At 38.0% G+C, this 14118-nt stretch overlaps 1 protein-coding gene across 15 annotated transcripts in view; it reads right to left on the bottom strand.

Annotated features, from left to right (window-relative positions):
• TPP2 (tripeptidyl peptidase 2) overlaps positions 1-14118 on the bottom strand; it is an 82157-nt gene that overhangs the window by 44148 nt on the left and 23891 nt on the right. For all 15 annotated transcript variants that reach the window (XR_010150553.1, XR_010150551.1, XR_010150552.1 and 12 more), the window contains 6 exons: positions 11271-11434; positions 7142-7296; positions 6384-6460; positions 4698-4825; positions 4112-4211; positions 207-355 (listed from right to left, as the gene is read on the bottom strand). Coding sequence is in view for 10 of the 15 variants with exons in the window: in XM_016925506.4 (XP_016780995.4) it covers positions 207-355; positions 4112-4211; positions 4698-4825; positions 6384-6460; positions 7142-7296; positions 11271-11434 (773 nt within the window). In the remaining 5 variants the exon portion in view is untranslated. The remainder of the gene's footprint in view (positions 1-206; positions 356-4111; positions 4212-4697; positions 4826-6383; positions 6461-7141; positions 7297-11270; positions 11435-14118) is intronic.

The raw sequence follows: 14118 nt of genomic DNA, 5'->3' as shown, positions 1-14118 counted from the left end.
ACAGTCGTTAACAGCGGACAGCCAACAAATATACTGCTGAATAAACACACATTCAAATTATCATTATCACATAAGTTATTCGTTACCTTAAACTCTACTTTGTGCCCAGGGAATTATCAATTCTACCACATGTTCTTACCATGAGAGCTTCAGAAAACAAAAATATTGGTCTGCAATAATATAAGGACAATAAAGAACACGCTTACCTGAAAGGATCAGGGCAATGCCTCCACATGCATTGGGGGAAGACATAGATGTTCCATTCATTAGCTGCGTCCCTCTCAGTGTCCAGTTAGGAACAGAAGCAATGGCTCCTCCTGGCGCACTGATACTCACACCAAGGGCCCCATCAGCACTAAACGGAAAGCCATTGAAGTTTGCTTAGGATGGTGAAAGCTAAACATACATGGGCATTTTTAAGACGGCCACTGGTTAAATCCAATAGTATAACACTATGTACTAACTGCACTCATTACAAATAATGACAAAGATACTATTATGAAGAATCAATGGGGGAAAACACCCAGCATAGCCATTTTCCCATAGGCAGCATTTATTTTTTCCTTGTAAGTGTACAGAAATGTCTGTGTGTATATACATATCTGGGCATGTGTGACAGGCCACAGTGTCAGGTATATTTAGAGAGAGAAAATAAATGTCACTGTTCTGACTCTTTGATGAGTGTACATCTCTCTTATCTGTAATAAGAAACTTTCCTTCTGTTTAAGGTCTAATATAGCACTGTACAATAGAAATATAATGTGGGCCATATAAATTAACATTTTCTATAAGCCACACTTAAAAAAAGCTAACAAGACATTAATGCAATTAATTTTAGTATGTTTAACTAGACATAGCAAAAATATTAGCATTTCAACATGTAATTAATAGATACAAAGAAAAATGAATTAGTTTACATTGTTTTTTTTGTACCAAGTCTTTGAAATTTGGTGTACATTTTATACTTACAGCATATCTTAACGCAGACTAACCTCACGTCCCTGACTGCTGCCATACTGGACAGCTGAAGTCTAACAGGACTGTCCAGCTGAGGGCTTCAAACAAGCAAAGTCTGATGAATTAAAACCCTCAGAATTCATAACCACATTATCATCCAACAAAGCTCTGTCCTCTGCCCCAAGTAAAGAAGGAATGGCACAGAATAGCACACTTCCGCCTCCCTGGCTAAGTGGCCACACATTCCCCACAGAGGCTGCCAGACTCTCCTTATACCATCTCCCAACTGAGTGAACTATTTTTACTCTTGGGTAGAAACACTAGAGCAATTTGGCTTTACATTTTTATAGAGAACTGAAAGCAATACATATATATTCCTCTTGAAATGGGCTGACGGCACCTCTTTTAGGAACTATCTTAGAACAATTACTACTAGGTAAATAATCTGTTGACCTGTAAAGATGCTCACAATGTAATACTGAATAACAAGTAGGCTACAAAGGTGCCTGAACAGTGTCATCTCCCACTAATTCATGGAAGAATGACTAAAAGGATGTTCATCAATATGTCACCTGCACATATCACAGATAACAAGGTTTAGGGTGATTTTCTACCTTCTTGTTTGCACTATATTGCCTAATGGTGTTCAGAATGAGCATTGGTATTTGATAGCATTGGAAAAAATAACTGGAAAGAGTCATGAATTCTGACTACTTATTGCTCTTTATTAATTTTCCACTAGCTTGTTAAAGTGGTAAATGATAAAGCATTTCTAGATGTTTAAATCAGTATTCTAAAAATGAGTCTCAGCTGGGCTCAGTGGCTCACACCTGTAATTCCAGCACTTTCGGAGGCCGAGGCAGGCAGATCACGAGGTCAGGAGTTCAAGACCAGCCTGGCCAACATGGTGAAACCCCATCTCTACTAAAAATACAAAAATTAACCCGGTGTGGTGGTGAGCGCCTGTAATTCCAGCTACTTGGGAGGCTGAGGCAGAATTGGTTGAACCTGAGAGGTGGAGGTTGTAGTGAGCCGAGATCATGCCACTGCACTCCAGCCTGGGTGACAGAGCAAGACTCTGTTTCAGGAAAGAAAAAAAAAAAAAGTCTCATGAAACAGAAATGTTTCCTTAAAATTCAAAAAAAGCCAGTTAATATTTTTCTTCTCAATTACAATATATAATAAAATTTCACGACCTGTTTATGTAGCTGTGATTACATGCACCCACCACCATGCCCAGCTAAATTTTATATTTTTAGTAGAGATGGGATTTCACCACGTTGGCCAGGCTGGTCTTGAACTCCTGACCTCAAGTGATTCACCTACCTTGGCCTCCAAAAGTGGTGTGGTGGGATTACAGGCGTGAGCCACTGCACCCGGCCCAGACATTTGGTAATACGTCTTTAAGAAATATGCCACACGTGCAAATTGCCTGGAAGTCAGTAGTTGCTGTGTGTCTCAGTCAATGCTGATGCAGAGGCAGCGTTTTTCAAAGATTACAGAACATGCTCTGTTCAGTGACCATTAATCAATGTTTCATATTTTATACCATCTAATGTAATAATTAAAGCAAATTATTTCTAATATTATTTCATGTTTATGAAAAATGAAACAAATTCAATTCTTAGAACATCTGCTTTGTGAATCAGTATCTACTTTAATCCAAGCTTCCCCCATAATTCATGAACTCCTTGGTGTTTTCTTAAAATAATTCTTTAAATGCTCTATGGCGAGTATCGGCAAAGGCTGGTTTAAACATTCTCTAATACTTTGTTTTTACATTGACAGTAAGATAAAACTTAAAATTCCAAACTCAGTTTTAGAAGAGAATAAGTTTAATAATTTTACACTTTTATTAACTGAACAAAAACACATCAAGCTTTGCTGACTTTTGGCTCTTCTCCTAAGCCACTCTTATTGAGTGTCTTTAGCTGGGCTGGCAGGGGCAGTCTACAATGACAGTGCAAAGCAAAGCTTTCTGATCCATGTGGATATCCACGGCCTGGTTGTTTTCAATGACACTTTATAATAAGCTACTAAGATAAGTTTATTTTTTAAAGAGGAAACCACCTAGAGAAAACGAGGAAGATATCTGTAACTCAAAGAATATAACATTATTGCATCTCACCTGAGCACAATCAATTTTTCTAATCTTATCTTCCAATATTCCCCACTAATCTTATACTTCAAACATACTCAGTTACTAGTTATGTCCTCAAAAAACTTTACACTGAAACCTGCTCATCTTTGGGTTCATGTTATTCTTGGCATATAGAACTCCTTTCTTCTGTCTCTCAACATCCTATCCATCCTTTAAGGTCAACTTCAATACCGTCTTCTCCATGAAGGGCTCAAGTGATTGCTCCCACCTCTGGAGTCCCATCATACTAAAATGGCATTTGAAACTCAGATCACAAACTGTTCATTTATGCCTTGCCCACTGTAGGCACTAAGGTATTTGCTGAACTAAATTCAAAGTCTATTCTTTTTATAAATTAACTCCAAACAGATGAATTAAAATAGGCTTTATTTTTCAGAAGGTGCATGTACCCGCTGATGGTGTAACGAAGAATTACATAAATTAGGACTTAATATACCTCTTCAGAAAATCAGTTCACAGAATCAGATAAATGTAGTTCAGAGGGCTTCAGGGAACCAAAAGAGATAAACTTCATTTCTCAATCAGAACTTGTTTACTTTTGGATCTCACCCAAAATTGCTCAAAGTAAGTTATAACTTCAAAAACATGAGCCACAGGTACGTGGGCCCTATGACTGTGATGCTTTATAAAAGCTTAGGGCTTTCATTTCACCAAAGTTCAAATATCAAAAACTATTTAAAACAAGGCCATCACTACTATATAAAGATATCCAAGTCCCTACTTTTTCTTTAGATTCTTATAAATGAAGAATTATGGATATAGGAATAAGAATTTATACTCAGAATAGTGATGTTCTCCATGTGACAATGAAACTATTTCATTTATTTTATTTATCTGTCCCTGAGATGAGACTGTTAATCAAAATGAAAATACTGAAAAAGAAGTAAAAACCAACAGAAAAAAACTAGCAAACTTATCTAAAACTCTGCCCTTCTCAACAGTGTAAAGTTTAACCGAATATACGTAATGGTTCCGCGTTCTACCTGCACCTACCTAGGTCCTCTAGAAGACCAAGTATATTGATTTGCAGGTAATTTCTCTCTCAGTGAATACTCAGCAACCATCATATCAGGAGAAACATAAGCACCAACACCTGTGGGATGGATTTAATCATTAAGAAAAGAAAACAAATGGGGATCCTGATTCTAAATCCACTGTTCACTTGAGTAAACTGCCTAATCTCTCAACACCAGTCCTCTCTCTAATACGATGGAAGAATAAAATTTAATAAGGAAACAAGGAAAGTCTACTATGTACCAGACATTTTACTAAGAACTTTGCTTTTGGATACAAAATACCTATCTCCCAGGATTATTTATCCCAGGATATTTTAGATTAAATATGCTAATGCACCTAAAAGCATGCATGTGTATTTCTATGAAACCACTTATTTCAGTCCACTTTAAATTATGGTCAGTTCTAGATGTGCTGGTTCCCCTACCAGACTATAAGTTTCCTGAGGACACACTTAAGGTGTACAGTGTCTTACGTGTAGCAGAGATACAGGTAACATTTCATTAACTATTGTTTTTTGTTTGCTTGTTTCTAAACAAATCTATTTCTAAAACAGGAAACTAACCAATCACACTTGATGTAGTTCCACCTGGACAACCAACTGTAGACAGGCATGGACCATTATTTCCAGCACTTGAAACATAAATTATATTATGCTTCCATACTGCTTCATTAATTACTTCACAAATTCTCCTGAAAAAGAGAGAATTCCTTTGAACATATAATCAGCCTCTATTCCCAAAGTGTATATAGTACCAAAACCTTGTTTAAATATATGGCTACATAAATTTTGGTACATCCACCCTTGGTGGAACATGATACAGCCATTCTAAGTGATATACCCTACTTGGGCTTTAGGGTAGGGAAGCAGTTATAAGGCCAAATTAAATGTGGGGAAAATGCTAGGTGCAAAACAATATATATGGGAAAATATACTACAAGGTAGTAAAATATTAGTAGTGACTCGGGCAATAGGTGGTTCTATTTCCATCCCCCAGTTAACATAGTCCTGAAGACCCACCTCAGAAGATTCGTACATACAATTATGAGTAGAAATTGACCAAAAGAACCAGTATCTTTTGTGGAAAAGGTAACTAAGGCACTAGGAAGAACTTAAGAGCAAGATTTTAAAGTGTAAGAAACCTGCTTAGAGCTTGACAGCAAACAAGAAAAATATACTGACATTAAGTAGAGGAGATGAGGTTATACCATGAAGAAGAAAATGAAGTTAACATTAAAAAGGTACAGAGCCATGCACAGGACCCTTCAAAGTTGTAAGTGTGAGTATCTGAGAAAGGGAAGAATATTAGCGAAAGAGGACTTCAAGAGGATGAAAGTTAAAGTAGAGAAAGAAATACAGTTAAGTAAAATAAAGAAGTGAGAGAAGAGGGAAGAATGAAATGACTCATGATAACAGGGTGCATGTTACGAGGACCGTAAAGTGATGTCTCAAAAACCAGATGATAGCTTGGTGATGGGAATGGGGGAGAGATGATCAATAAGTAAATACTCGAGGTAATTTCAAATAGCTACTACTATGAAGAAAAAAAAGGAAGGTAACATTAGGTCAAGGCCATGACACTGGATTTGGCAGCAGAAAGACAATGAAGGCAACGAGGAAGGAGGGGAGTAGGGGTGCATCCTAGACACACTAGAATGGATTGAGGAGATGTGAAAACTGACCGAGTTAGTGAACATACGCAACCAACAGTAAGTTTTGCAGATGAGATGCAAGTCACTAAAGAGAATAGCAAAATTTCAGCAAGTCTGGGCGTCTGTCGGGTATGTATATACAACTAAGGATGGCTTCAGAGTGCTTGTGGAACTAGTAATTATAATGATAGACAGACTGTCAGATCTAAATTGCCTGGGAAGAGAAGTGAGGATGCAGTGCATCTGACAGTGAAAAAACACCAGAGTCTGTGGGTTGCATATCTCAGAAGAACTGTGAGGGAGACCTAACCAAGGAAGAGCCACAAAGGACAGCATAGGCATGCTCAGAGTTGAGACTTCAGGCATGGTGCAGTGAACAGCATTAACATCGTCACAGATGTGAACACAGGAACGGGGGTGTGCGGCCTGCGAGCCAAACAGGACTTCAAGAGGATGAAAGTCCTCTTGAACACAGTTATCATCTAACCACTGCAACTGTTCTTTCTTCCACCGTGACACTCAATCCACTTATGAAAAACATCTCATACTCTTCACTGGCTAAGGTTCTATGGCTAAACAACTGTCAAGGAACACTCACCCAGAATTTGGCCAGTGAGTTGCTTCTCCGTAACTGTAGTTGACAAGATCACACTTATGATTTATAACTTCTATCATCTATTAAAAAGATTAAGACTCTAGTTTAGGCAGCAATTTACAGAAACAGATTAGCCAGTAAAATAAGGGCATATATATAATCCTATAGTTTCTTAGCCAATCATATTCTAATTTATAAGTTACCTCCAGGCATATCACCATATACCTGGACATATAAGCACATAAACACAAAAAGGTAGGAGGAGACACATAAAAAAGTAGTCATTAAAAAAAAAAACAAAAAACTAGCATTTCTAGAAAAGAGTGGGGTTAGAGGGGGACAGAGGTAGAGGGAATGGAATGGTCCTTCCTAGGTTAAAAAATCACTAAAATTAAATATACTTTCCTACGTTAAAATGACGTACAGAATATTAGCTGAGGTTTTAAATTCCTCTTAGGCTGATGGAGAAAGCTGGCTAAGAGGTCTTTCTTTTTAAGTATCTCAAAATTGCTTGTTAGGGGATTTGCTAGAAATGACGAGTATGAAGTAAGTAATTTTTTCACAAAGGTTAGGCCAAATCCTAATAATATTTAATAAAAATAATTTAAAAATAAATTAGTAAATATTTTTGCTTTGTTAAAAGTCCTGTACACTATACATAGTTCAATGTATTCTTGGTAAACTAGGAGCACTTATAAACCTAAAAATATCCAAGATCATTAATCATTAATCTTCTGAATCAACAACTCACAAACACTCACAGCTCTTATGAGGCCTGTGCCTGTTTCCATTGTGCTTAGTCTTGTATCACCAATCTTGATGGAAAGAATTTGAGCACCAGGAGCTACCCCATTCCGTTCAGGTTCTTCTGGAAAGTGTCCAGCAGCTATACTAGCTACATGTGTCCCATGAGCTCCTAGAGACACAAAGGTGGGGAAATGACAAAACATTCTCATGGACTGAAAGTTTATTCAATTCAATTTGCATATTATTAACCATGATAAAAAGAATACACATTACTCTGCTACCCTGTTCATGGAGAGCAAAAACTCAAGTCACAAAGGAAAGTATTTGCAACATGTATAGCTGACAAAGAGCTTATATCCAGAATATATAAAAATCTTTCAAATTCACAATAAAAAAAGGGAGAATCCCCCCTTCAAACATTTAAAAAAGGATTTTATAAAAGAAGATACCCAAAGGGCAAATAAACACACGAAAGGATGTTTAATTTCATTCGTCATCTGGGAAACGCAAATTAAGCCACAAAAAGATGCTTCTACATACCTTTTAGAATTGCCAAAATATTAAAGGCTGACAAAGCAAGTGTGGATGGAAGTACATATCATACACTGCTGGCTGGAGTGAAAGCTGAACACTGCCACAGCCTATGAGCCAGCCATCCTACCTCTAGGTACACACAATACCAAAATGTGTGCACATGTAACTAAGACACCCACAAAAATGTTCATGGCAACACTGTTCATAAAATTCAAAAACTTAAAAACAACCACAAGATTCATTAACAGTAAATGGTTACATGTACATCAATTCATAGAACTGACAATTATACAGCAATAAATATAAACTACTACTATGTACTATGAGATAAAGTTCACAAAAATAAGGCTGAACTAAAGAAGTCACATACAAAAATGGATATTGAATTTTCATATAAATGAAAAAAAGGCTGAACCATCTGAAACTGCCACTATTTTATCATTTCCGATCACAAAAACAGCAACATCATATGGTCCAAACTAATGTGGCAATGGAGATCAGGATAGTAGTTAACTGTAGGAGGTGGGAGGGTACATTACTGATTAGGAAGGGGCATGATGGGAGTTTCATTATGTTTCATTTCTTGACCTGAGTTGTAGTTACAAAGAAGTGTCCACTTTGTAGTAATTCAAAGAGTTTTACAACTTGTGATTTGTATCTGTTTTTGTACATGTTATATATAAAGTAATACTAAAACAAAAAACTAGCCTTTTAGTGAAAAAGTTTCTTAAAAGACATGAATATAGAGAAATATCCCACTAGTCTCAGAAAAACAATAATACAAGCACAATGATAAATGACAACTGGCACTGGGCCTTAATGTTTGGGGACTATAGTGTGTTGGAGCTCCAGGAGAAGTAGGCAGGCATCTCTATGTGGCTTTGAACAGGGTCTGCAGCAATGCTGAGACTCCTCTGCTCTAGCCAGCTGCTGTCATGCAAGAAAACATTCGCCCAATGTTGTGGATTCTGGCTTTCTTATTTCTTTCCCCAGATAAAATTGGGAGAGCACAAGTTTAATGTGATTTTTTCCTTCAAAACACCTTACACCAGTTAGAATGACCACTATTAAGACTGACCACAGCAAGTGTTGCTGAGGATACAGAGCACCTGGAATTCTCACACACCATGGTGGGAGTGAAAAGGGTACAGCCCCTTTAGGTAACAGCTTGAATATTTCTTAAAAAAGGCCGGGTGCAGTGGCTCACGCCTGTAATCCCAGCACTTTGGGAAGCCGAGGCGGGCGGATCACGAGGTCAGGAGATCGAGACCATCCTGGCTAACACGGTGAAACCCCGTCTCTACTAAAAATACAAAAAATTAGCCGGGCATGGTAGTGGGCGCCTGTAGTCCCAGCTACTTGGGAGGCTGAGGCAGGAGAATGGCGTGAACCCGGGAGGCGGAGCTTGCAGTGAGCCGAGATCGCGCCACTGCACTCCAGCCTGGGCGACACAGCGAGACTCCGTCTCAAAAAAAAAAAAAAAAAAAGTTAAGTGGCCGGGCGTGGTGGCTCACACCTATAATCTCAGCACTTTGGGAGGCCGAGGCGGGTGGATCACGAGGTCAGGAGTTTGATGCTAGCCTGGCCAACATGGTGAAACCCTGTCTCTACTAAAAATACAAAAACTAGCCAGGTGTGGTGGTACGCGCCTGTAATCCCAGCTACCCAGGAGGTTGAGGCAGGAGAATCACTTGAACCTGGGAGGGAGAGGTTGCAGTGAGCCGAGACCGTGCCACCTGTACTCCAGCCTGGGCGACAGAGCGAGACTCTGTCTCAAAAAAAAAAAAAAAAAGAAAAGGAAAAAAAAAAATTAAGTACATGTTTACCATATCCAACTGGTTCTCTCAGCTATCAGCCCCAAAATAAATAAAAATATATGTCGACAGATACCAAAACAATCTAAACGTCCATCAATGGGAAGCTGGATAAACAAACTGTGGTGTAGCTATATAAAGAACTATTACTCAGAAATAAAGAGCCAGCTTTATAATCATAACATTAATGAATCTCAAAATCATTATGCTGAGTGAAGGAAAGAAAACCATATTTTTTATTCCACTTACATAAAATTCTGGAAAGTGTGAAATAATCTGGAGTGACAGAAAACAGATCAGTGGTTCCCCGGGATGTGGGTGGAGAAAGGCTGGATAATAAAGAGAGCAAACTTTTGGGGGTAATGAGTATGTTCATTACCTTGATTGTGGTGGTTTCCTGGATATACTGACATATTTACATAAAAGCTTATCAAATTATGTATATGTATGTATGTGAAGTTTTTGTACTTAAGCTATACCTCAATAAACTGGGAGGTAGGAGGGGGACGTTAAAGAGTTAAAGTCATCCCACTTCATTCTCCTTTTTCCCCCTACCCTGGGAGGGAGAACTTCCCCCAGAAGTAGCCACCATCCTGGAGCTGGTGTGCATAATCTTTCCATCTATATATTTAACATTTTCACGATATAAACACACATATCTATAAACACTGCATAGTACTATTCGGCATGTTTTAGAATTTTACAAGTTTTATCATCAGTACATATTTTTTCAATATAATTTATGTATTAGGGGTTTATACACACAGCATTTTGATTGCTATATAATACATTCGGCCCTCTGTATCCACAGGTTCCGCACCAACTACATGCAATTTAACCAACCACGGATCAAAAATATAAATATTAAAAAACTATAGTATAACAAATATTTATATAGCACTTACATACTATAAGGTATTAGAAGTCATGTAGAGATGCTGAAAACATATGGGAGAGCATGTCTGTAGGTTATACACAAACACTATGTCATTTTGTATCAGGTACTTGAGCATCTGAGGGACATTCCAGAACCAATCCCCCCAGATACCAAAGGATGACTGTATTTCACAGTAAGAATAACACACAGTTGTTTAAAAAATATATTTTTTTGTTAATAGGTATTTAGTTTCCAACTTTTTTGAAATCACACAGAGCGCCGTAGTGAGGATTCTTTTATCTGATTATCTGTACTCATGGGTGAATTTCTCAAGAGTTAAGATTTCGAGGCAAAATTGCTGTTCATGAGATAAATTCTATCGATGGATTTTTTTTGAGACGGAGTTTCGCTCTTGTTGCCCAGGCTGGAGTGCAATGGCACGATCTCGGCTCACTGCAACCTCCGCCTCCTAGGTTCAAACGATTCTCCTGCCTCAGCCTCCCGAGTAGCTGGGATTACAGGCATGTGCCACCACGCACAGCTAATTCTATATTTTTAGTAGAGATGGGGTTTCTCCATGTTGGTCAGGCTGGTCTCAAACTCCCAGCCTCAGGTGATCCACACACCTCGGCCTCCCAAGGTGCTAGGATCACAGGCATGAGCCACTGCACCCGGCCTATTGATGGATTTTCTGATGTTGGAACATGCTTTTATATTCTTGGACCGGATCCTACATGGTTATGACCTTAAAAAACAACATCTTGCAGGTAAATCAAATCACCTTTATGATTCTGGACCTAGTCCTTTAGCTACGATCTCTAGCTTAAAATTCTCTAGAAGGTTGCTGTGAGCTATCGCAATGTACCACTTTATCACCTCATAAATCTATATCTCATTGGTCAATCTGAAATGGGATACCTCCGCTGGTCACAATGGAGAGCAGGTTTCCATCATCGTATATATTAACGGAGTAATTCAACATCTCAGCTGTGCCAAAAGAGCCATATTCTTGGGCTTCTTTGTAGTTTCTCAACACGGTAGATTTACTCAAGTCCCCATCTTCATTAGAATCAATGCAGGCTCTATTAATTAAAAAGAAATGGAGACAGTAAAATTTATTTTCTTACCTTTCTAAAAATCATGTAACATAGTCTCTCCACTATTTTACTATACTACTACTTCTACCACAACAAATATAAATATAATGACTGCCTGGTTTAGCCTGTTTCTTAGAGTGGGCAGTAAGGATTAGGTAAGATAGCTTGCAGCAACCAGTTCTTAAATCATGCACAAAGTGCTTTAAAAATACCCTCCTTCACAAAACTCTAGGTTAAAAACCACCTGGACTCTTAAGAATTACAGCTAAAACTTGGCTTAGAGTTTTAGAGCAGTTTAGGATAGTTCAGACACATGGCCTAGGTCTAACTTCCAGCTGCTTCTTTTAGTAATGGCTTCAAGAATCTAACGGCTTACACAAGCTCTTTGAAACTAGGTGAATTTTACTGAGCTTCAGTCCTATAGTTATAACAGACTTAAATTTATTTCTCACAGAAAGCATTTTCTACATTATTTTATGGTTGTCTTCCTTCATGTTTTTTCCATTTTACTAACTAAAATAGTTTTTAAATTATATTCCGAACACTTTAGAAGATAGCCTGATTAAAACAAAATACACTTAATATTCAAAAAGTCATAAATGAAATGAACATCATTAAAAGTTCAATATTACGTTTTTAGCTCTAAGTATGTTTTAAATGCAAGAACTGTATTTTAACAAGCTATGCAAGTCAGTCAAAATTGCCAAGTAAATTAATAGAAGCCTACTGGTAGAGCACAGAGAGATGATTTATCATAAATACTGAAGCATATTTCATTAACAAATTACAACACTTAGGAAAAAAGGATTCTTAAAAATTTGTTTTTTATGCATTGCCCTAATATGACTGATGTAATTTCAAATAATAGAATATACGAAGGTATAGGAAACTAAACATTTATGGAGAAAATGAAGCAAAGGGCAAACAAGTCACATATTAAACAGAATCAGGCTTGAGATTAGTGGGTAAAATGCATGTCACCAAATCTTCCACATGCTACAGAAGTAGCACTTGTCTCCAAAATTTATGCAATCGGCCAGCATCCATCCTGAAGGTCATCTACAAAGTCCTCCCTCTGTTCTTCCCCCAGCCCATCTAACCGCACAGTCCCATCTCCATAATGTGTCCGCCTATTTCCACTGTCTCTTCCTTACCGCTGTTGCCTGATGAGCTGATGGCCTGCTCTGCCCCTACATTTGACTCCTGCTGAAAACCTTCCATGTCTTCCAACGGCTCTTAACATTGAAACTCCAGAGCAACGCCCCTAATAATCATCTGCTCACCTCCCTCACCTCCTGCTCCCATCATATCCTCTGTGGCCACACCAAACTTCTCACAGTTCCTCCAACATCCTCCGGATCTTTCCCCCACCCTTTCTACCTCTCTGCTTAGTTTACTGTGATGATCCTTCAAGTCTCAATGTAAGATGTTATTAATACTTTTGGGAAATCTTTCTCGATTCTTCCTAGACTGGTTCAGACGTTCCCAACACTTGCTTCCATGGAGTCTAGAGTCCATGGAGTAGCTTCTATGGTGTCAACCTGGTACAAAGAAGGTACTCAATAAACATCTGCCACATGATTAAGGAATTAATGAAATCATCATCCTTAACAACATTCTCACAGCAAATACAGTGACACATTCCACAGGTCAGTTTCTTATAACCACCATCATTGGAATGACTCAACAATACAACCAACACATCAAAACATAAATTATTACTGACTTCTCTAAATAACACGACAGAGGACAAGTATGAATGTGGTGCAAGGTTATAACTTTCTGAAGGTCTAGTTGACTGAATTCAAGTAGTAGCTAGAATACAGAGAAAGGATATCAAAATGAGGCTCATACACAGAGCAGGGTACATGTAAGTGGGGAGGATGAGAGAAAAGGCTTTTGTTTTATGTATTTCTCGACATTTTCACACATCTCTCAATTTTCTATGGAAAGAATCTAGAGCTTTCATCAAGAATCTAAAAGGAAACATGACATAAGCAAGGTCAAAATCCACTGTAAAGAAATCAACTAATAGCTTCTCCTTTATGTAATCCTCTGTAAACACTGTTTCTCTCAACCAGTTTTTGTTCCATTTGGAGTGACAGTGAGTCTGAGGCTCTGCGTCCTGACAGATGCTCAGAACAGAGTCATCTGAGGCCACCCGTTAAGTGCAGAGATACGCGCTAAACAATTAGCAGAAATGTGGCAGGGAGAGCACAGACTGGACATTCGTCATCAAACAAAACAAAACAAAAAACCCAAGGTACTTAAAGAATAGGTCACTTTACCTCCCTTCAGAAATGGTTGGCATTTTTGAAATGTGAAATGAGAACATCTGCAGACAGGACTGGATTAACCTTATGTACCCTGGGATCTACAAGGTTCTCTTCAAAAAATTTTGGATCTCTGAGATCAAAGCCCTATAGGATATACTGTATTATGCAAAAAAGTTACATTATATCTAGTACCACCTGAAAGTATAATTATGCTATATTCATTTATTATAATAAAATGTTCTAAAATGTTATTCTGAGATTTCAGATTTTATTTCACTTAATGTTAGATTAAATTTCATTTCTAACTCAAAAGTTCTAAACAAAACCCTTAGAATAGTTGTCAACAAACTGCTACAAGTGAGTCACTTTATCAAGCACCTTGAAGACCAAGGA

Source organism: Pan troglodytes, chromosome 14 (genome assembly GCF_028858775.2).
Source record: "Pan troglodytes isolate AG18354 chromosome 14, NHGRI_mPanTro3-v2.0_pri, whole genome shotgun sequence".
NCBI lineage: Eukaryota > Metazoa > Chordata > Mammalia > Primates > Hominidae > Pan > Pan troglodytes.
The sequence above is the reverse complement of the archived record's forward strand: the minus strand, read 5'-3'. Positions and strand labels throughout refer to the sequence as shown.